Source organism: Clinocottus analis, unplaced genomic scaffold (assembly GCF_023055335.1).
Source record: "Clinocottus analis isolate CAN_PGR_092001 unplaced genomic scaffold, fCliAna1.0.p SCAF_22, whole genome shotgun sequence".
Lineage (NCBI taxonomy): Eukaryota > Metazoa > Chordata > Actinopteri > Perciformes > Cottidae > Clinocottus > Clinocottus analis.
This window is the reverse complement of record NW_027175954.1, coordinates 2,828,846-2,852,498: the sequence shown is the minus strand read 5'-3', so window position 1 is coordinate 2,852,498 and position 23,653 is coordinate 2,828,846. Positions and strand designations below refer to the sequence as shown.

The 23,653-nt window shown below is 42.5% G+C and overlaps 1 protein-coding gene across 1 annotated transcript in view; it reads left to right on the top strand.

The window, feature by feature from the left end:
- mtnr1aa (melatonin receptor 1A a) overlaps window positions 1-23,445 on the top strand; it is a 36,007-nt gene extending 12,562 nt beyond the window's left edge. The window contains exon 2 of the mRNA XM_068588844.1: window positions 21,899-23,445. Within this exon, the coding sequence (XP_068444945.1) occupies window positions 21,899-22,767 (869 nt within the window). The 3' untranslated portion in view covers window positions 22,768-23,445. The remainder of the gene's footprint in view (window positions 1-21,898) is intronic.
- The last annotated feature ends 208 nt before the right edge of the window (window positions 23,446-23,653 follow it).

Here is a 23,653-nt window from a genome sequence, read left to right as displayed (position 1 = left end):
AGCGGAGCACAATGAGAGCGAGGATGAGGTCATTGGGGTCACACGTCGTCTGGTTCCTGAAGATGAATAAGCGCCTCCATCAAGGCGTGTTCATCGTCAGAATGAGGTGAGGGTGTAATTCGGGGATTTGATCTTTACACAGAGCAACATTAGAATGTCATCCTATTGGTGTCCTCTTTACAAAGTCACATTTATTTATTTTAAAGTGCTGTTTCGTGCCGCTTTCTTCATAGAATCTCGACTTTATTTACCAAATAGTTTACTTCCGCTGGAGCTAAATGACTGTAAAGCTGTGTTGGTTCACAGCGCGTTTGGCAGTTCTTATAACCGTTTTACTTTACGCAGTCATAGTTTGACTCAATGTTTGCATCTAAAATCTTCCTTTACGAAGCTATAATGTCGGGAGACTTTAGCCACGGCAGAACAGGATTTGTATAATATAGATATACCAGCGCTTCAGGTACATTTTACCCAACTGACGACAGCAAAAAAAGGCTTTTCAGTTTTTTTTTCTGAAAAACCCCACTTTAGTATACTAAATGCATTCCATTAAAAATAGATTAGTGCTGTTGATAATGGTGAAATGAGATGTTGGAGCACGTGGGTGGTGCAAAGAAATCCCACCGCAGGGAGAAGGAGACAAATGACAGTGGTTCAAGTGTATCAAACAAAGTCATAAGATAAGATGAAGAACTCTGATATATCCAGAGGGAGACGGCTCGGCAGCAAGTTCAACACAAAGGTTGAACAGTGGAAATAAAAAGAGTGCCTGTGAACACCCCCCCAGAGGCCAGACTTGTCCAGTTTTTGATTTTGTATTCGAATGAAATAAAACTAATTAAACAAAATCAGATTTCATTTTAGACTACAAATCAGTCATTCGTGACGAGGACCACAGCAAGTGGGAATCAGCAATTCCGGTTTCGGATGTAACGGAAGCATGTCTAACAAACCACGAGATAATCCCATTACGACTGGAATAGTGTGAGCCAAGCTGTTAAGTTATGAAACTAAAAATCTAGCAAAAGAATCCCCCTGAATTAGATTTGGTGATGTTACATTATATGGGTACATCAGAAGCATTTTGGCCCTGTGAACTGTTGCGGAGAGATGCAGAGTTGACCTTCAGGAGGCGTTCAGGCGCCTTCAGGAGGCCTTCAGGGGCCTTCAGAGGGGCTTTCAGGGGCCTTCAGGAGGCCTTCAGCAGCCTTCAGGAGTTCTTCAGGGGCCTCAGGAGGCCTTCAGGGGCCTTTAGAGGGGCTTTCAGGGGCCTTCAGGAGTTCTTTGGGTGCCTTCAGGGGCCTTCAGGAGGCCTTCAGCGGCCTTCAAGAGTTCTTCAGGGGCCTTCAGGGGCCTTTAGAGGGGCTTTCAGGGGCCTTCAGGAGGTGTTCAGGTGCCTTCAGGGGTCTTCAGGAGGCCTTCAGGTGCCTTCAGGGGTCTTCAGGAGGCCTTCAGGTGCCTTCAGGGGTCTTCAGGAGGCCTTCAGGTGCCTTCAGGGGTCTTCAGGAGGCCTTTAGGTGCCTTCATGGGTCTTCAGGAGTTCTTCAGGTGCCTTCAGAGGCCTTCAGGAGTTCTTCAGGTGCCTTCCAGGAGGCCTTCAGGTGCCTTCAGAGGTCTTCAGGAGGCCTTCAGGTGCCTTCAGGGGTCTTCAGGAGGCCTTCGGGTGCCTTCAGGGGTCTTCGGGAGGCCTTCAGGGGCTTTCCGGGCGCCTCTTGGGGAGACAGCGATGATGTAGCTAGAAGATGTGAACATTCCCCCTGCTGAGAGTGCTAAAAGTGTTTGGGGAGCTGTGCGTCAAATTGTGGTGAAAGCCCAACGCGAGAATCTGTCCTCCCTTTCTTTTGTAATTAAATTAGGTGTCAGCGCGGCCTGCAGCAGATGCTGTCAATTATTCTGTGCCGAGGCCTAAATACAATATCAGATCCAAAATGAGTAATTGATCATTTATTCATCATCTGTGTCCATTAATCCCACATGAGCTAAATCATCCTGTCAAGAGTCCCAATTACTGCCTGGACTGTAATTGTAGGACAGGTTAGTGTACTGTGTGTGTGTGTGTGTGTGTGTGTGTGTGTGTGTGTGTGTGTGTGTGTGTGTGTGTGTGTGTGTGTGTGTGTGTGTGTGTGTCCCTGTGAGGACCACTTTTATATTCAGACTGAGGACATTTTTGTAAAATGAGGTCATTTTGACCGGGTCTCACTCCTTTCACAGCTGAGACTAATATAATCAGATTATTAAGTGGATTCAGGTCAACATCAGGTGAAGGGTTGAGGTGAGACATTGAGGGTGAAGGATTACGGGCTTGGGAGGGATGGGGGGGAGTTGTTGTATGTGTGTGTGTTTTTGTATGCACGTCTGTGTGTTTTTTCTGATTGTTCCCAAAAATATATAGATATTTATTTCAAAACTGAAAGAATAAAAATCGCTGCTTTCTACGATATTAAATCCCTGATTTAAAAAAAAGAAAAGAACTATGGGACAGTACCAAAAGCCTAAAAAAAAACATTTTTGTCTGACCCGTGTACATTCCTGTTTTTTAAAGTCTTGTAAGTCTTGTTCATTTCTGTGAGGGTGAAAATGCAAATACGATATGTAGTAGTTATAAGTAAATTGTGTTGTAATAATTAGACAATCGACCGAAAATTACCGCATTAATGGGTTTTTTTGGCCAGTACAAGAAGAAATGTTCAGTTTGGAGTCGTGTTTCTGGTCAACTGGCAAAAGAAGCTCCAACATCATTCCTTGTGCACGTAGTTCTGTTTTGGACTTCACAGCCACTGAGGAAGATATCTGGCTGCTAAATGCTAAATGCAGTTTGCCAAAGTGGTTTAAGCAGCGGCTTGAAGTGAGCCTGAACCAAAACAGGAAGCCAAAAGATGCTCAAACATTCGATAGATCTGACAGGAACTGCAGCGTCCGTTGAGTTTGTCACTATGAGCGACCCCCTTTCACACGACGCATAGCCAGCTGATCCATTGGCAATATAAGAATATTGATTTCCGCAGTTTATCAAGCGAAGAGGCCAAAAAAATATTGTATTTCAGTTTCTCAAATAGAAGGGTTTGTCGCCTTTTGTAGTTTCTTTATATTGTTACAATTTTAATAACTTCGCACTGCTGGTCTGATAAAACAAGTCTTTTGAAGAGAACTTGTCTTCCGAGATTTCTTTTACAATATTTCATTGCTTTATTGAAAAAAATATATAATTTATTTTAATGAAAATATGGTTTGGTTTCCGCTGTTGTTACGCACACATGTTAGATCATTTGTTTTGCTTATTCCTCCCCACAAATCCTTCAGCTTGAGCTTCATAACAACAAAAGGATTGGAACAAAACTCATCAGGGTTCATTTGTTCCATGCCGGAAGATTCTAATAAAAACATTATATTATGCCTTTTCATATTACTGGTTTTGTTTGGGACCACAGGCTCATTGTTTCACATAATGACGATTATTTGTGAGCAGTCACGCACCGGAGGAGCGACGGTTGCGTGGCGAGAGCGGCCGGGTGACTGATGTGCATCTACGCATGGTTCTTATCGTTCTGTGTATTTACTGTCCGCTCACGAAGCTCCTTTCCACTTCGCTAATGCAGTTCCTGTACGCATATGATTGCGCGTTCACGCACGCACCCACGCTCTATGTTAAAGCGAACTTTTGATTTTGTCCTCGTAATTACGATGGGAATCGCCGCGCAGGACGTGATGCGAGGTTGAGATACACACGGATGTCGAATATGCCAGTGATGCAAAAAAAAATAAAAAATAGCGGCTTCTTAATATTGGGATTAGTGAGAATATGGCATTCGGGCTGCTCTGTATGTGACTTTGAAGCAGAGCTGTTACATGCAGCAAATAGGAAATTAGAGACTGTCCAAAGCTTACGCTCAGAGTGACACTCGAGGGAAAAAAATGGAAAGATAAGACGTTAACCACACCAATGAAATGTGTCTCATCTATTCTAAGCCTTCAAATGTATAGTATGTAAGTCTGAAAGCGCATTCAAAAGATGACATTCAAAAATGCCGAAAGAATTCCAACTATGGTTTTAGGAGATTACATTGAGCTCTTTCAGGTCAATTGGGGTCGGATAGGATGATGGAAATAACTGCTGCACAAACCAATCATATATAATAAAGCTCAACAGATGCTAAAGCTCTGGTATGACCTCAATTTCCCATGGGAACAGAAACAATATATCAAAATACACAAAGGATTGTTTGCTTTAGGACAGTTGCGTAACTCATTACGTTACATATTCATCACCTAAAACTTTATACAATCCTTTCTCTTCGCATATTTTTCTGACAACCGGCACAACAAACATGTAGCGTGGACGTTACTGCGAATGTCAGTGCAGCTCCTTACGTGCTCACCAGTATAGCTGTTAACGTGGGTGCAGTGTCACTGCAAGGTTCACAGAGACTTCCCCGCTACGCTTAATTACATGCTGACAAAATGTCAGTGAAGAAATGCACAGTTATATAAACAGGAGCGGAAAAAAAAAAAGAGAAACTGAACTGAAATGCTTAAGAACTGAAACGCTTCATCTGGAAACAGTTTTCTGTTGACTATGCAGGGCAACTGTTGCAGTCACTTCCTCCACCTCCACCTCCTCCTCCTCATAAATACAATTTGGTAGTTTTATTGTCATACTTGCCTCGATTAAATCACATCTTTATGTTAGTAGTTTTAATTATGTGTTATAAAGTAATATTTACCTGAATTTGCAAATGACAACTCCATTGTTCACTCACGCTGAAGAACTTCTACACTTTTGTGTGTGTGTGTGTGTGTGTGTGTGTGTGTGTGTGTGTGTGTGTGTGTGTGTGTGTGTGTGTGGCTGTACTCTCAACATCACTCAACAACCAGCCTACATAAGCAACATTTAAATGAACTTGGAGTGGTGTTTGTGTCCACCTGGTGTACGCAAATCTAATATTCTCTCTCTTTTAAACTCTGTTTTGTTCTCCACCAACTCCGATGGAAAGATCCAGCTCTATAGGTGCTAAATATTATTCTATATGTTCACCAGCTAGTCACTAACTTTGTCTATTTGGTGCTGAGTAAATGGCGTCGAGTACACAGGTGACTGATGCTGGACACAAGAACCAAAACAATTGGCTGAGAGATGCTAAAACGCTCCACAGAGGGAAACTGTAAATTGGGTTGATCATCCTCTGTCGCTGCCAGCGGCACCTTTTTAAAATATACTGAGTCGTGCAGCAGCTTTGAAGTACGAAAAACATCATCACACATCATCTACCGCACCATATGCAGAAACATGGAAGCCGTCCAAGCTGCGGCGACAGATGGCTCTGAGGTGCTGGTGAAAACGCTGAAATTATGGTTTCTAATATCAGGTTGCAAGTATTTCACCCAAAACAAGATTCTGAAAATTGTACAGCAGCTGTTGTGAGGAAGTGGAGCAAACAGCACACACACACACACACACACACACACACACACACACACACACACACACACACACACACACACACACAAACACAAACACATACAGATATGCACTCATCATCAGCTGTGCCGTGTGATAAGCTGAACTTCCACCCTGTATGAATGAGACGGCCTCCACAACCGCTGCAAATCACTGAAAATGCAGGCATGAATATGAGATATCGGAGATCCTTAAACTGTATTTAAATCATATTTTATGGCGATATAGTGTATACATTACTCCACTACACAACATGTAAGGTGATATACATTTTAGTCACTCTTTCCAGCCCCATATGGATGCTGTTTTTAGAGATTAATGTTCATTTTGTTAACACCTGGCAGGAAAGAGGATTTATTGTTTACATTACCATGTGATGCAAAAGTTCGATTTAAAGAAAATGGAACTCATCGTCATCATTTCACAGCTAGTGGTTTTTATTTATTGTTCCTGTGAGCAATAGAGTGTAACACGTGCCCTGTATTTACACAGAAATGAGCTAAACCCATTCAAATGGACACTACATGTTGTGTTTAATGTCTGCATGATTCATGTTTCCATCGTTCACAAAGCTTCGGGATTTTACTGTATCTCAGTTTGGGTTTTCATTGTACAAGAACTTCAATAACCTTGAAGCATGACGAGTGTGCTCATTTCATAATGAGTGGCAGTAACTCCTTATTAAATACTCGGTTTCCAGGGACCTAAATGACATAAATGGGATCAATCCAATCTTCTGACAGGATCAAGCTGCTTAGCGATTGGAAATGGGAATCCAAGCCAGCCTGTAATTGGTTGCTACGGGTTTATGTGTGTGCATGTGTGTCTGTGTGTGTGTGTGTGTGTGTGCACGCGACTTGGTGAAATGTGGTTAAATCAGGTTGTGTGCCAAGGTTATGGTTACTTTATTGTCTCCCATTGGATGGTATTGTCTCGACGAAAGGAAAATTGCTGTATGAAATCCAGACATGACGTTAAAACACACTGAACATGAACACATGCAAACATCAGCCTGAGATATAAAAAAAAACAACAATCCAATTAATCAAGAACCATCCTCTCTGCTCAAGGCTATCAAGGCATACATCTTAAAGCATAGTCAGTGTTTTCCCAAACTTTTTTTTTCTTCTTTTTTTTCTGGAGACACGCTATCTTCCAATCGACAGACCATCGTGACCCAGTTCACAAAATCTCCCATGAATCAAATATTTGTCTTATGCATGCTTTATAGAAAAGATATCCACGAGCAACTGTGTTATTAAAAAGATATACATGAGCAACTGTAGGGTTTCAATGTCTCGCTCAAGGACATTTGAGACACGCAGAGCTGGGAATCGAATCACTAACCTTGTGATTAAAAGATGACTTTCTCCCCTCGCTAAGCTGCAGCGGCCCCATAGCGTGTTCAGTTTAACACAATTCCTTCAATTTTGTGCCCACTCTCAAGCAAATCATGCTTATCACGCCATTCAACAGACCGGTTTCTTGCAGCTTTACAGCTGATATTGGATGTTACTGCTGCTGTTGGAGTTGCTTATGAGTAAACCGAGGACAGAATTTCACTAGAAACTAATGAGGTAGGTACACAGCCGTTTGTCCACGCAGTATGTTGATCACGATACCAATTCCTGGACTTTGGGCATCGTCCGATATACTGAGAACTGATCCGATACCAGCGGTTAAGTAATAAGTTGTGTGCCTTGGATTATTTTCAACGTGTAAGAGAACATCAGGTGTGACTTGAACATTGCTTTCTTAACGTCGCAAAATACATTTAAAAAAATCCATAGATGTAAAGGTACTGAATTGTCATTTAGTGACATAATGGTATCTGATACCAGATTGGCCGTTTGTCACCAATACAAGCTGGTTTAACTGGGTTTTATGAGAGCGGCTACATGGTCTTTGGCTGAGTCAGCGGTTAACACGGTCAATAGTTGAACCGAAACACCGGCTGCTACTTATTCTACACATTCACTAATAGCGCGCAGATCCCGAAAGTCCGTTTTTTCCGGTTGCATTCACGATCTTCGCCGTTTGCTGCCCTCGCATAGCTCGACAAGCTTTCTGCACTACGCTGTACTTCCATTGCCAAACTGCAAGAAGTGCACACTTTCATACGTCATCATTAATTATACATTGTTAAAAAAAAGGGTCTACATCAGAGAGTTTCACGTGTTGTGGCCTGTTTGACCAAAGAAAATACCACTTAATAAAAATTAAAAAAAGGATGAATAGTGTTAAAAACAGAACGAAAGCAGACTTGCACATGCAGCAGATCTTTATAAGTGCTTCAAGACATGGCGCACTATTGTGGAGATGGCATCATTTATACTGCAAGGTTTTTATGTTCTCAAATTGGTACTCATTAAAGAATGGCTGCACCTCCCTGCATAGATCCCCTCCAAGGAGCTTTGGCCTGTAATCATTATTTTCCTGAGGACAAGGCTTTCTGAGGACTAGCATTGGGAAGGGATTTGTTTCTATAACTCTTTATCAGCGGCGCAGCAATGGGTGTGCCCAGATGCCCCTCTGCCATCTAAATCTCCAGCTGGCACACCCAGCGCAATCATAAAAAATGTATGTGGTAGCAGAGCTTTCTATAAGCACTGGATGGTGGCCAAACAGCCAACGACTCATTTAAGTCCAGCCAGCTACTTTATGATATAAATGATTCATTCTAATAAAATAGTTTTGATCGAAGCCTCACGTTTCGCTATGTGCGCCTTTATCTTACGACCACGAGACTCCGCTTCTAAACTATACAAAGACGATGATGAAGTCTTTATCAGTCCAGCTCCCAAATGCTCTTTAAAAGTGAGTGTGTGTGTGTGTGTGTGCGTGTGTGTGTGTGTTTGTTCACTCAGTTGAGATGTTGTGTTCACCTCGAAGCCCTAAAGAGACTTTTTCAGTGTTTGAAAATATAAGCAAAATCGACAAAACATAGTAAGAATGGCGTCGTTTGCACAGACAGGAGACGTCTTCAGTGATGACGTCGCTTTGAGGTGTTTGCATGTATCCCCCAAAAAAACTTGCTCATAACCAAGTCTTTCATGATCTTTTCAAACTTGTGTGGTGTTTGGGTCTGTGGCACCCATTTTTTATTTTTTATCAAAACAAAAATAATATGATTCATTATTTTTTTCTAACTTAGACTTATTGGCCTTAGCTCATTTTCTGCGAGGAACATATGTATCAGACAAAATTTTAATCAACTGCACACGGTAGATCCCCCTACGTTCGGGTCCACTGGACCCGGGCTAATAAAAGTGTTGAAATTGTAGGTAACTGAATTCAATTATTAACCATATTTGCTGTTTATATTGCTTCTAATTGGGATGAAAAAAACATCTGTTCAGCATTTTAACAGAAAATTGTTGGATTGCGTTGAATTAAAAACCCAGCGGGTCCAACAGACCCACAACACCTGCTGAGTAACAAAAACCTGAACGCCATACAAAGGTTAAAGTAGCTGTTCCTAACGCTGATGAGAAATGTGGACGTCATTTCAACATAAAGCGCTCTTTACAGGTAATTTCACGTCGTTCTGTGAGAACAGGTTGTTTGGAAAATGTGTGATCGACTCGCCCGGTTCTTAAGCCCTCGATGCTCTTTGTTGTCGTCCACCTGCTGGAGGTTCAGCACAACTCTGAGCATAATGGGATGTTTCAACACCCTCCATGTGCAGACAGTCGCTTCTGTTCGTGCATACAGTACACCCTCTGTCTCCAGAGTTGGACGTCTACTACACTCTCGCGTAACTGAACCCGGCTTTTGCCGTCTTTCTCGCCAATATTTACTCTGTCCTCGGGAAATGGAGCAGGGTCTTGAAATAGAGACAAATAGCGGCGTCACGATATTGTTCCTCGTTCCGGTCGACGCTTACACGAGGAAAACAATTACCGTGGCAAATTCGAAGTGCGTCGCTGTATGAACCGTCGCTTCAAATGTCACAATCAACGCTTTTGCGGTTGTGTGTGGAGAGAGAGAGACAGAGAGAGAGAGAGAGACAGAGAGAGAGAGAGAGAGGGAAGCAGTGGTCACCATAACACTGTACTCAAACCTATCCCTTGTGTCCTGGTTGAACTTTAAGTCTGTCTTCCCCAATCTGGGTCAAGCCATCAGCCCCCTACCACGCTCTGCACCGCTCAGCCTTTCAGACAGCACTACTCAGACTTGAATCCCCCCGTGGAAAGAGGCAGAACAGAGGGGGGTTAAAAAGTGAGTAGGACAGGTGGGGTAAGAACAACCGAAAAGAAAATGTCCATTCAGCTTTTGCCTCTACTCTGTTATATAGAGTGTGTTTGTGTCTGTTTGATGGGATTTTTCACACAGGAAACAAACAAATTCCCACAGAACCGCTCGCCTTGACTTTGTTGGTCGTGTGCATGCTTGTGGGTTTGTACGCGTAAAGGTCAGTTTTGTAACAATGAGGCTTTTAGCAAATTGGGATTTGTGACTAAAACATGCTTTCAAAGCTAAGCCGAGCTTAACAAAACGGTGGTTTATGTCTGGAAATAATGTCATGAAAATGGATAAAGTTGTCTACAATAACAAAGGATTCACTGCAGCGTGGTGAGAATAAGAATTCAGTCTTAGAAAGTTAGAAATTTCTTTATAGGACATTTTTTTATATTTAAAATATTTCAATTTTTCTTCATTTACATGATATGTATCCATGTTAGCAGCATGATTTGGAAAAATTATTGGTCCAACACTTTGGTTCAGACTGAATGAACTCAGCTTGTCATGATGTGTTCTTGGTCTCGAGAGGATGACCATCCCTTTTACTCCACCTGCAGGTCAAAGTTATGACTTATCCTGTGAAACATATAAACATCTTTTGGACAAAACATTCATGGAGCCCTGACGATGACTCCTTTTGGCTTCGGTGGTCCACTTTTATTAACACCACAATTATAGTTTGACAATTGTGGTGTCGAGTAAAATGTTTCGATCGGTGTCGGATGATTGAACTTGAGTTCAGACATTCATGGTCTCCTCGGGATGATTGTTCGGTGTTGCCCTGACCTTTTATCTAGCGCCACCATCAGGTCAAAACTCCAATGTGTCCAATACTTTAGTTTGAAGAACAAGAAGAACGACATCCATCGTCTCTACATGATTATCCTGTTCAGGGTCGTGGGGGGAGAGGGGCGGGTGTAGGAGTTCATCCCAGCTGACATTGGGAAGGCAGGAAACACTCGGCACTGTTTGCTGACACATAGAGACAGCCCATTTAGAATCAGTTAACCTAAGCTGCATGTCTTTGGACTGGGAGAGGGGGCAGGGAGCCCAGAGACAGTGCAACAAAATGCCTTTGATATGTTTAGATTACATCAGCAAACAGGTGTACTAAAGCAGCAGAGTAACATATTTGACAACAAAAGCAATGCATCACAGTCTCTGACCAGCGCCTATTACAGATGAATCTGTCCCAGCGGCATCTTGTAAGTGGGGGGAAACTGTGACGCACATGAGACCAACGTTATTCACATGTCCTCGGTATGAAGGGAGTTAAAGTCACTCTGTGTTCTCGCGTCAGCAAAATAACCCGCACCTGCCACATTGACAGTTTGATGGCTTGACCTCAGCAGAATCGCCCGTATTCAAACAGCACTTACGTACTCTGAGATGGGCGTTTCTGCTGGCATTGTCCTACTGTATGTCCTCTGTTTTGTAGTCTCGGACGGTGAACAGAAGACACAATATGCTACACTGCATACACATGTGTTTTTCTAGTGTCTCTCTACTTCATAACAGATGCTGTGGCTGAAGCACAGAGTGTGGCTCACTGGGGAGCAGCTGCGGTACTGTAAATCTAAGCAGCACCAGCAGCTACAAGAGCCGTGGCCACATGGCTCACCCTCCCTACAGCTCCCCAGGGGATTTAAAGTACAGTATTCCCCATGCATTGACCTGATGCTAACCAAGATCAGTGTGATGGAAAGATCAACATGTGTACATGTACGACAAAACAATCGTTCCAACACAGATATCGGAGTTGCAAATCGAGGTAATTGTCCTGCCCGGTCTGACAAACAGGTTAAGTTTTGATATCTTGTTTTGCCACTAGTTCATGACACATGATGACTGTGTAATCAGATTGACAACATGACATTGGACAACTTGTCTAGAGGGCTTTATCTGGAAGACGTGACTGGACCTGTCAGCCTGTGTCAGGCCACCAGCTGTGGGGGTCTGGCTGACATCCAGGGTGACACCACCCGTGGTGTTTTGTCATCTCTGCTCCCTGACCAGAGAAAGTAAGTGTGCCGGACAGGTATTTTCACAACACATGATGCTCAAAATTACAGCGGTGGCTATAAGAAAGGGGCCCATCTATTTGAGATTGGAACTGCTTAGTTAGGTTGTTTTTTTTTTTTTTCAGGAACGACAACAAGGTTGGCCGTGTTTGAGATGTTCACATTTCACTCAAGTCACTTCCCAGTGTGAACACCCACGGGACATGATAACACTTCCGATTATAAGAGAAGATCATTAATCTCTCTCGAAAGAAAACAAAGACAACATTCGTACTTTAAATCTGTAAAATGTAGCTGCTGGAATGAACCGCGTGTCATTTGTTTTGCCATCAAAGATTTTAGTTATGTATATATCTGCGACTGAAGCTTCAAATGTCTGTCGTCGCTTTATGCCGCGATCACCCTTTAAAATAAGTAGGAAAAATAGATTGTTTTTGGGATTGTGGTTATATAACAGTAATTTACGCTGCTGTTAGATTGCTGCTCTACTGCTTCGATAATACAGATACTCTGGTCAGAAAATGATCTAAATTGCATTACTCTCACAGGCCTGTACGGTTACAAGGTTGGGTGACTGAAATCCGCCGTTGTGAAGGTACTCATGAAGGTTTTTTGTAAAACGCTATAATCGCTTAGTCACGTGAAGGAGTTTAAGGAAATATTAAAACTCAAGGTGTTTTTTTTTTGTGGATGAGAAGATAGGACAATTCTCTCATTTTCGGAAAAAGAGAAAAAGGGCCGTCGTGTTTATAAGGTTAAAAAAAAACCAATGCTTTCACTGAGGTATAAATACCCTATAAGCTTCATCCGGAAGCCTCAATAGACGCTTTGCATGTTAAAAGAAGATGTTCAGTAGCCTAAATTTCAAATTACAATACAACGCAGTTTGTGGGCGAGTCGTAAGGAATTTGAGTTGAGAGTGACATGAATTTTGAGTTGAGCACGGATCAATATGGAGCGGATGTGAACGGTGGAGCAGTGGGAATCGAACAGCTCCCCCCCTGCTAACAGTGGACATTCTCAGGACATCCCTAAATAGTATGAAATTAATACTATCAGTGTAGTCAAATTGGACATTGGCTGCAGCTTGAGAGTACCTAGAAGGAACCTCCGCCCTCGTGGACACGCACGCCTGAAAGACGCCAGTCATTCTTCAGCATTTTTCCTGACCGGCACAGTTATTGTGATTCAAAAGTTGATTTTGACATTTAAATCATCTTCGGGCTACTTGCGCCTGGCTGCTTTTATGAAAACAGCCGCGGTGCTCGATGCAATCTAGAATTATGCTGGCGGTGGCGCTTTCCACTCTGCAGGATGTGATTGGTGCTTCCCGAGGAAAGAGGCACTCGAGACCACTTTGTAAATCCCGTCTTTCCTCTGCCCCGCCAAGGCAGGCATAAACTTCTTCCACCTAAATCCACGATGAGAGTGCTTCCCTTCTCTCCCAAGCTGCGGAAAATAAATGATCTTTTCAGTGGCAGATGCTATCGACAGCATCCATGTTTTATTAATAATATACTGCGTGTTTTCTCTTGAAATGGCTTCTTTAAGAGAAGTGAGCCGATTAAACCTGCCGAGAGGCTCATCATCCGCACCCGTCACTGACTCATTCATACACGTAAACGCAATATCAGTGGCCCGAGGACGATAATCACTCTCTCTTTCTCTCAGTTTCTCCTCTCCACCTCTTTCTCTTTGGATTATTATTAATGCAGCGCGAGTAAAGCCCCAACATCACAGTTGTTTTGTGTGCATTTTGTCACATTTCTGTGCATGCCCGGGAGCTGCCACAATAATCCCGTTTTCTTTTTCTTTCTCTTTTTTATCCCCGGATGGCGTAGACTGGGAGATATTTTGAGTGGATTTCACAAGACCTCTCTAAATGCCCCCAACACTCAGTCACAGACACAGACCAAATGCATTACATCCTCTCATTCATCAGGGACTCATCTTTATTCAAGACTTTCCCATTTGTTGGCACAGTTACCGATCGCTGAATCATGTATGAGCCGTCAGTTGCTCAGTAATGATGAAAAAAAATCCACAATAATATATTTTTAAAAGGAAGAGAATAGGTGTAGAGAGTAAACCACTGAGGGCTTTGTATTTACCAACATAAGAGTACAACGTACTAGTTCATGATAGAAAGTGCCTCTGCTCTGGTTCATTCATGCTTTTTATTCTTTCTTTTACGCGTTACTGTATTTATCTCCTATTTTATTATCACTTAATTATGAACCTGGATTTGAACTTTTAGCTATCAGACCGCATTGTTTTGGCACCATTGTCGATGAATATACCTCCACGATGGTCTTTTGAGGTTGAATAAAATTTAAAGAAATTGTGGTGTTATGTGCAATATATTCCAACAGAGTGGAATATATTGTAATTTAAATGTGTGTGGGGATTTATTTTTACCCTCACATTACAGTCGTGCATTATTAAAATGGAAATAAGAGGAACATAACGTTGCTATTTGCGGTTCACAATGGCAAGATGCAAATATGTAGCATCAGAAAGAAGAAGAAAACCAACAATAAGCAAATGAAAGAAAGGCAAACAAACTTTTGCCATTGAACTACTCGGGGACTGATAATTTGTTTACAATCTGTATAAATGGTTTAATAAAAACCAATGCATCATGCCATTCATCACATGTAGTCTCATAAATCCTCACTCCAGGCATTTAACCTTGGATTCAATAAAGCTGGAGACTGATGGGTAATTTATGACAGAAACTTGACCTCTGCCATCGCAGGTTTGTACTTACTCTGAAGCAACAAAAGAGATAGCCTTGCTAAAGAGTTGTTCTGGCTCCTTGAATCAAAACTTTTGTGTAAATCTGTAGAGTTTCAAATAATATTTTCAAATAAATGTAAACTTTTAGGAAGATTATTCATTTAAAGAGTGTTAATCCTGCTTAATTTAACAATATATCTTCTATAGGTGCTAGTTGTAAAGCAGTTTGTGATCTTAACATGCGTGACCTCGTGACCAGGATTATTTTACTCCTCTCCTTTTACTAACTAGACTAATTAAAGATCGAGAATTGTCGATTTTATAACCCAGAATTTTGCATTAGGTTTTAAGATTACGTCAACGGCATACAGAGCAACCCCATGCTCCATGTGCACGTGAGTGTTCTGCTATTGCAAAGGCTCAATTTCTAAAATAAATAAATAGTGGAGCTGGAGGGCGGCCTTGGTGGCAGCCTCTAAATATTGTGATGAAAACTGAGATGTTATTCTTTTTATAGACTTACTCACCCACATCAACCAAGGACTTTAAAGAGATATGACCTCTTAACCCCATCACAGGCCTTTTCACGCAAGTTGAGAGTTGTAGCCATTTAGGTTTATCTCCATATTCTTCTCCGAGCTAATTATTTTCAAAACATATTGATGTCTTAAATTGGGATAATTATAGAACACAGATTTAACTGTATCATCATCCTCATCATTGTTTCCCCAGCGTTAGAATTAAAATAATCAATGTCCATCAAGTAGATGAGAGGGAGAATCAATTTGTGGAGCGGTTTGCCAAGTTTTTTTTTTTTTTTTTTTTTTACATTTTAGATCTCTAATTAAAAGGGTCATCAGAGCAATACAATGACTCATAAAATAATGTATTGATCTTTAAAGGGTCTTCTATCATTTTAAACAGAAAAGCAATACATTAACATGCATCTGTCCACTGTAGGTGTCGTGTAATATCTCATGTTTTAATGTGGCCCATACATAAAGCACAAAGGAAACATGACACATGTTCATTTTTCATCTTCACCAGACGGGTTTCCTCCAAGCGGCTTGGCTCGGCACCAACATGTGCATGACCGTTGGATCCATTAATAAAGGGCTCCAAAGTCAATCAAAAGTAAACACCTTTAATGCATTATTAGCCATTCTTCTGTTGTTGTTTTTTTTACTCTTTCACTGAATTCCTCCAGTCAAAGGTGAAGTGTCCGTCTCAAAGGGTGTCACCGCAAATGTGTTAATATCCGATTCATAAGGCGCGACCTTCACTCGGCCATCTCTGCTCTTTCAGTTAATTCCTTAACGGCCCTTTCAAGTGTTTGTAGTTGCGGTTTTAAGGGGGTTGATGCTTTCTTCACTCCCATGAATTACTTTCTCTGACCGGTCAAGTCTTTCTTCTAATGCCTTTATTCAATTCTCAGTGGCTCGCACAGAAGTTCACACATCATCCACATTTACGTGCGGTTCTGCCTTCATTTCAACAATAGCTTTCGTAATTAGCCATTCCCGGGGCTAAGATGACTGGTTAGCCTTATCGTGCTCTTCTGTGAGCACAGTGGCTAGCTTCAAAGAATCAACAGAGGGGATTTTGTGGCTTCTTCGTTCTGGCGTGAAAGACTGAGCTCTCCGCTAACCCATTCTTGGCATGTGGGCCACTTCGGGCAGTTTAAGTGGCAGTAAAAGTGGAGATTAGGAAAGGATTTTGGTCAACGATCCAGCAGAGCTAAAACAAGCGACCTCTCAGCAAGCAGTGTCTCTATTCTACATTTAAAGATTGATTTCTTATATTTTCCGATTTTTTTCTGTGGTTAATCTATGTGTCAAGTCGGTCTCACGACGTCGAGCATTAAGCAGGGAACTAACAGGTATACATTTTGATGTAGAACTGGAGTCATTGCAATGTGTTGCAGTGGCTTTAATCAGGAAAACCACACATCACCGCGCGCAAGAGCGCTGCACTTTGCCGTGGCTCTTTCCAAATGGCTTTCCTTTGGTGGTCGTAGAGATTTAGGGAGAGTTTTCCTGTATAAAAGCAAAACTATGAATGCCGTGCATCTCTTTGTGCCACTTCTTCCGTCATGGTGTGAATATACCAAAGAAGAAAGTACATTTCAAGGTCAGGGAAAGACACGGCTTCTAGCTCAGTTTACGGCAGTCTAAACACGGGCATGAAGAGACATTTAGAATTGAAATTCATGTCATGGGAAGAGCATTTCACTCTTCATGTCGTGTAATTAAAATGTACATATTTATGGTGTTGTTTTTTCACATATTAACATACATTAAAATCAGCGTTCTGCAGTATGCCAAGTGTTGCGTACTAAAACGCCTCACATGCTTTATCAGCACATTCTCAATGACCTCGGTAACTTCCCTTGGAAAGGTTTGCAGTTCAACTTGACCTGTGAGCGTGCTTTTTTGAAGGACTGGTTCATTAGTGCATGAGGGTACATTGGCCCCACCTGCATGGAGCCTGTATACCTATTACAATTAAATTAAATTGATCACCTACAGTCTCATTATTGTTGAATTATAATCAGAATGTGTTTAAATCCACTTCATTTATTCACATTAAACTTTCATCAAAGGTTATTGGGCTGGAAACAAGTTAGTGGGACACAAAGTTTAGTTTAGATTAAAGTTTACAGTTTGTTTAAGTAGTAATTACATCCCACATGTTTGCACAAGAGAATTCAGAGACAATATATGTGCGTAGGGAAATAAAACAACGTATGAAAACAGACTGTAGTCCACCAATACATTAGCATTTCTGCCTAAAAATATGACACAAGACTAATATATTTAATACTAACATCTCCCAAAACTGCAAAACTGGGCAATGAGAGCCTGGATCAGAATCACAATGGACCCGAGGACCAGTGACAGTGACTACAGTCTGCTGAGCTAGCACATTTCGAGCGGCAACAGGAGGCGCAGAAGGAGCTAGATGTCAAAAACGACATAACTCGGAGTACAAAACATGTATCTGCTCCAATGGAAAATGTAACTCTTGTTGTAATCCCAAGCAGTCGCCAGGAAACAGACAGCTAACAAGTCGTCTTAACAACGTCCCTGCTGTAAAGCGTGATGGCGGCGGCCTCATCCTGCGGCTGCTCTTTTCAGCGCACGGGGACTCGGGATTTGTGAGGTTGGAGGAAGAAAAAGCAGCCAAATGGGGGGAGCTCTGTGTTATGGTGACAGCTCGTGTTCCCACACGGAGGGACATAGAGTCGGTAAAGGGAGACTCCCTTTATGAACCCAAAGTCTTTATTGAACAACAAACAAAGATATGTTCTCAGTTCGGACTTTATTTGAGGGTTAATGTACATTCATGGGGACTAGGTCGGTGTTTGTGTTGTGAGATGGAAGTGGGGATGATCATTTTATACTGATTAGTGAGTGGATATAAGGAGTTTGTTTGTTTGTGTGTTTTTATTCAGTCAATCATTATAATACAATACATTATTATACTATTCTATATTATATACAAAAAAAGAGACTGAAAAAGTACAGGTGGAAGCAAAACATGCTTATTGATTCCTATCCTAAATTGTTAAATCTTCCATATAGAAACATTTCTTTTACACCTGTAACTCTCAAATATTGTTTATAAATAATCCTCTTGACAACCAAAAAAGAGTTTACCGCTCTTACATCCATGTTCGCGTTGTTCCATACTCTAACTCCTACAATAGAAAGACATCTTCTTTTTATCCCTTTTTCTTTTAGCTTTTTGTACAACAAACTTACAAACATGAAATGAAGTGAAGTGTGACGCTTCTTTGATAGAAGGATGTGACTCTAGATGGGGAGGCCTCTTGGATTTTTACCTGATTGGATCCTTTTTATTTCAAAGGCAACATTTGTGATCAGAGGACGCGATTCAATGATGAGATAAAAGTAGTCGATGCACAAGTAAAAGCAGACGATTTATGAATAAAATTGTCGCCCCCCGACTGCGCTTACGCTAAACTGCATATCAAATCAAAGCCCTTCCATATCACTGCAGTGGCTCCAGGACAAGAGAGTGACAGTCCTGGTATGACCCAGAAACGGCCAGGTCTTAAATCCCTTTAGTAAATCTGTGGACAGACCCCAGTAGAGCTGCTCACAGACACTTCTTCAGCTTGACTCAATCGGAGAAATTGTGCTCTGGAAAAAAAAGAAAAGAAAAAGGGGACGAAATCCTACTTCAAATGCTCCAGGCTGACAGACTCAGTGGTGTCATTACTGCCAGCATCAAGGAACCATTCACTAGCTAACTAGTTTGGATGTCATGGCTTTTGTCTTAAAACACAAAAAGATAGAAACATTTTCACCATATTGCATGTTTTAGAGATTACACCGCAGCAACATCGTGAGACATGTGGAGCTGGCCCTGAGACATGTCCGGATGCCCCGTTTATTATCGTTTCAGCTCGCCAGCGAGTGTGTCAAAAATTGATTGCGAGAGCTGCAGTGGGACAAATGCTCCGACTCGCACCCAAAACGGTTGAAAATGTGGGATTGCAGAAATGGAAGAAGAAGAAGAAGAAGGGAAAAAAAGGGCACACAGCACCAGGCCATATCTCTCCTCCAGCCAAATGGAAACTCAGAGTGACGCGTCAAACACAGAGCTAGTCACAGTGACAGAGACAGTGAGGGCGAGAGTCCAACAGCCAAAAGAGCCAGCTGCCTGGAGGCTTTTTTTTTTTTTTTTTTTTTGTGAACGAAATGACCTTGTCAAGGTCAAGGCTGTAAATACTGAGTGACTTGAGTTTAAAATCCTGGACCGGGGTTTGTTAGTAAAGAATTGCCACGGGAGGGAGCTCCTGAAGATGACTGTTTGCGTGTTGTGTCAACAACATCTTTGAACACGGAAAACATGTTCTCATTTGGCAGAATGCATGAAGAGTCCCTCACAGCGGCCAGCCCTCATCTCTGCACACACACACAGACACACACACACACCTATTTACTTGTTCTTGTCACGTAGGAGGACAATAATACATCTCCAACACTAAGCTGTATCAATAGCCCAGCCGAACCATGAAATGTACTGGTTTAATCTCGTGGTGTTCAGCTGGTTGTCCACAACTGGGAGTTTAGTAGATTAATACCACTAACGCAAGCAGACACTTACCCACATTCACCCTTAACTCTAAAACTGAAATTATATTGTTTTATGTTCACAACGAATCAAATGACGACTGCTAATGTGAAGGGGGAGGAGGGGGGGGGGGTCGCTCAAAGAGAACACCCGCAACTAATTATGACCGGCCTGCCACTCACCGTGCATTGTTTCCAGTCGCGGCTGGCAGCTGCTTTCAGCCAAAAATGATTGCTATGTTTATTCAGAATTCAGTTGGGCGTCCAGGTAGAGCACACAGTGCATCGTGACCAATTAATTGGTCGGCGGAGTTTTGTTTAGTTGACTCTCACCCTCCTATGGGGCGGCGTTTTGATGATGTTTTGTTTATATGTTGTGCTTTACCACACACACACACACACACACACACACAAAGATCTACATGTACGAAATGAAGAAAAGAAACTCCACCCTGTACGTTTAACCCCGTTGCGACTCACTAAACGTGTCCTTGCTCTCAAGGTCCTCACAAAGATAGATACCTGTGATATTACGTGAACACACCCAGTCACACACATACATGGAGTAAAGCTCCCCGGTAGCCACGGGACCTTGTGTCTACAGCAGGTGTGTGTAATTCCCTACAGAGGGCAGCTGAATGAGAGATTTAAACGGCACAAAACTTTATTAATAGTCACACGCGATCCCCCGGCAGTGGGGCTGGTCGGTGTGTTCCACGGGAGATAACCGGCCACCGGGCCGATCAGCGGTGCGCTTCTTCTTCTCAGGTGAGACTGACAGGTCTGCCGGAGGGTTGGGGGAGTGTGTCTGAAACTGACAGACCAAATGTCAGCGCAGGAATGAAATTGCTCTGCAGCGATTGTAGAGATACGCGACGTGCTTAGTTCCCATCTGACATGCAGTAAATGCGTCCTGTCATCTGTGACAGGGCGTTTAACATCGGCAGCTGGATCCGGACTTGTCATTAGGCCCCATACTATGGCAGTCACTACTATACATAGAGCGCATTACACTAATGTATAAGTGACAGCTGTGGAGATGCTCTGTGGCTCGACGTTGGAATCCTCCTACATCCTCATGACAGGCCACTCGGCGGTAAATAATGATGGAACGCAGAGGTTTGTGTAATTAGGGCCAACAGGAGAGCTGACTCACACAATGAGACGGTTTCCACCGAGAGCAAAATGTTGTTTTTTTTTTGCTCTTTGGTCTCTTTCAAGTGCGTGTCGTGGATTTCACTTGAGAGAGGTCGGGATCACATCCGCTGACTGTCAGCTCTCCGTGTGCAACAGCGTGTTCAGTGTTCGGTTTGGGAGGAACTGATACTCTCGTGTGCCCTCCATTAGCTGTCGGCCTGTATATCGTGTCCTTACTGCAATTTAGAGATGAGCATTGTGAGGCGACGTGGGCCCCCTCCCTCTCGTTCCCTCTCATTATTCACCAACATCTACGGGTGACAACTGAATGCATGTGGGAGTTCACACACGCTAAATCATTGAGGTAAACTGCCAAATATGTTTATGCATGCACACAGGCACATATATATGTATATACATAAACAATACAAATTTAGCAGATGCATTCCCTCTCAACATCAACCTTGAGGCCTTCTCCCTGTGGCTTATATAATGAAGTAGGAACAAAAACAAATGGATGTCTCTAAAGGATTGTGCCGGAATCTTTTGCATTTCTTTGCATATTTACGAATCATATACTTCAACTACTGCCAGCCATTTCCAGAGCGTATTGCTTTTGGGATTTCTAAAGGACGGTCCCTTCTGCTAGACAGCTTTTTCTTTTCATTTCTTTTTTAAAATAAGGAGCCTTGAACCTTTTGATCATCACATGGAACATCGTCAGTGTGATATTTACATTTGTCAAAGTTATTGCTCCGTGATAATACAATTACCACAACACTCCATTGCCCAAATTAGGAGTTTCTGGCTTGTATGGCAGTGAACCTTTACCCAAGCTTGAAATTGCCCCATCAGAAAACACCTGTCTGGCATTACGGCGTTTTTTTTATTATTTTTTTTATATTCAAGTTTTTCTACTACGGTCTATATAACAAGCAAAATACTGCAAAAAAATTAGTCAGGCATATAATTCCCAAATGTACCGTTGGCACTCTCCTGGTACATCACTCTCTCTATCTCAGCAACCTCTCAGCAAGTGTTGTTTTTAATTCTACATTTAAAGATTTCTTTTCCTCCCATTCTCCCATTTTCAGACGTTTTTGGTGCATAACCTTGATTTGTCACAGTTTTCCAAATCCAAACTGTCAAATGAAACCTCTCCCCTGTCTCTCCCGTGGTTGTGCGTGTTCTGCCCGTAGGGAACATCTTCGTGGTGAGCCTGGCGGTGGCCGATCTCGTGGTGGCCATCTACCCGTACCCTCTGGTCCTCACCTCCATCTTTCACAATGGCTGGAACCTGGGTTACGTCCACTGCCAGATCAGCGGCTTCCTCATGGGCGTCAGCGTCATCGGCTCCATCTTCAACATTACCGGCATCGCCATCAACCGATACTGTTATATCTGCCACAGCCTCAAGTACGATAAACTGTACAGTGACAAAAACTCTGTGTGCTATGTGTTGCTAATATGGGCGCTGACTGTGGTGGCCATCGTGCCCAACCTGTTCGTGGGCTCCCTCCAGTACGACCCACGGGTCTACTCCTGCACGTTTGAGCAGTCCGCCAGCTCGGCGTACACCATCGCGGTGGTTTTCTTTCACTTTATTTTACCCATCATGATTGTCACATACTGCTACCTGCGCATTTGGATACTGGTCATACAGGTGCGAAGACGGGTCAAGCCAGACAACCGGCCGAAGCTAACGCCGCACGACGTGAGAAACTTTGTCACCATGTTCGTGGTGTTTGTGCTCTTCGCCGTGTGCTGGGCTCCGCTCAACTTCATCGGCCTGGCCGTAGCGATCAAACCCGAGGTGGTGGTTCCCCTCATCCCCGAGTGGTTATTCGTGGCCAGCTACTTCATGGCCTACTTCAACAGCTGCCTTAACGCCATCGTGTACGGCGTGCTCAACCAGAACTTCCGGCGCGAGTACAAACGCATTGTAGTGTCTGTGTGCACGGCGCGCATCTTCTTCCAGGACAGCTCCAACGATGCCGGGGAGAGGCTCAAGAGCAAACCGTCGCCACTCATGACCAACAACAACCAGGTCAAGGTGGACTCTGTCTGAACCAGAACGCCGAGGAAAAACTAAGCAAATGTGAAAAGATGTGCTGTGACTGAGCGTGGAAAAAAAAAACAAAAGAAAAAAAGAGAAAAGGTGAGGAAAAATACCAAATATGAATATAAAACAGCTTCTATCCTCTGAGCTTAGTCATATGGTGCTATCTGACCTCTGAACAATCGTTAAAAACAGGGGTGCATATTATCTTTGTCTTTTATCAAGCACTCATGTTTGACTCTGCAGTACCTGTAGTACAGTAAATATATGATGTCCGTTTGGTTTTCATGTTTACAGTGATGATATAAATGTATCATGCTATATAAGTATTTATTTTGTATGAAATGTCATGTAGATATATGGTAAGATATATCTGGTTCCAACTAAATGAAAACAATACTTTATCAGGCTAATAAAAGAAAAAAAGAACTACAAAAGTTGGTGGGAAATATCACCAGAAGTTTATCAATTTAATTAATTTTAACCTCATTTGTGACACTGTAACACTAATTGAGTGCAAGCAATGTGGGTTGCTGCTGTCTTATTATACCCCGCAGTACATTAAGTGGAATATATATTTGAGTCTCTCTCGCTCTCGCTCTCTCTCCCTCTCTCTCTCTCTCTCTCTTTCTCTCTCTCTCTGCCATCTTGTGAGCTCATTATACTGTATGCATGGATATGCAGGAATCGTTCTAATGCAAAATAAATCTGATATTGATGGACGATGTGCTTTAGTCCTGTGTCCAATTTTTCTACCAGATGCAGGTTTATTGCTGCCCTGTAAATGCATAACTCTGGTCATTTTTTTTAAATAGTTTGAACTATCTCAACTAACTGTTATCGGGAGAATATTCTCCCCGAAGCAATTGCTGAGATGTCGGCACGCAGCCCCTCT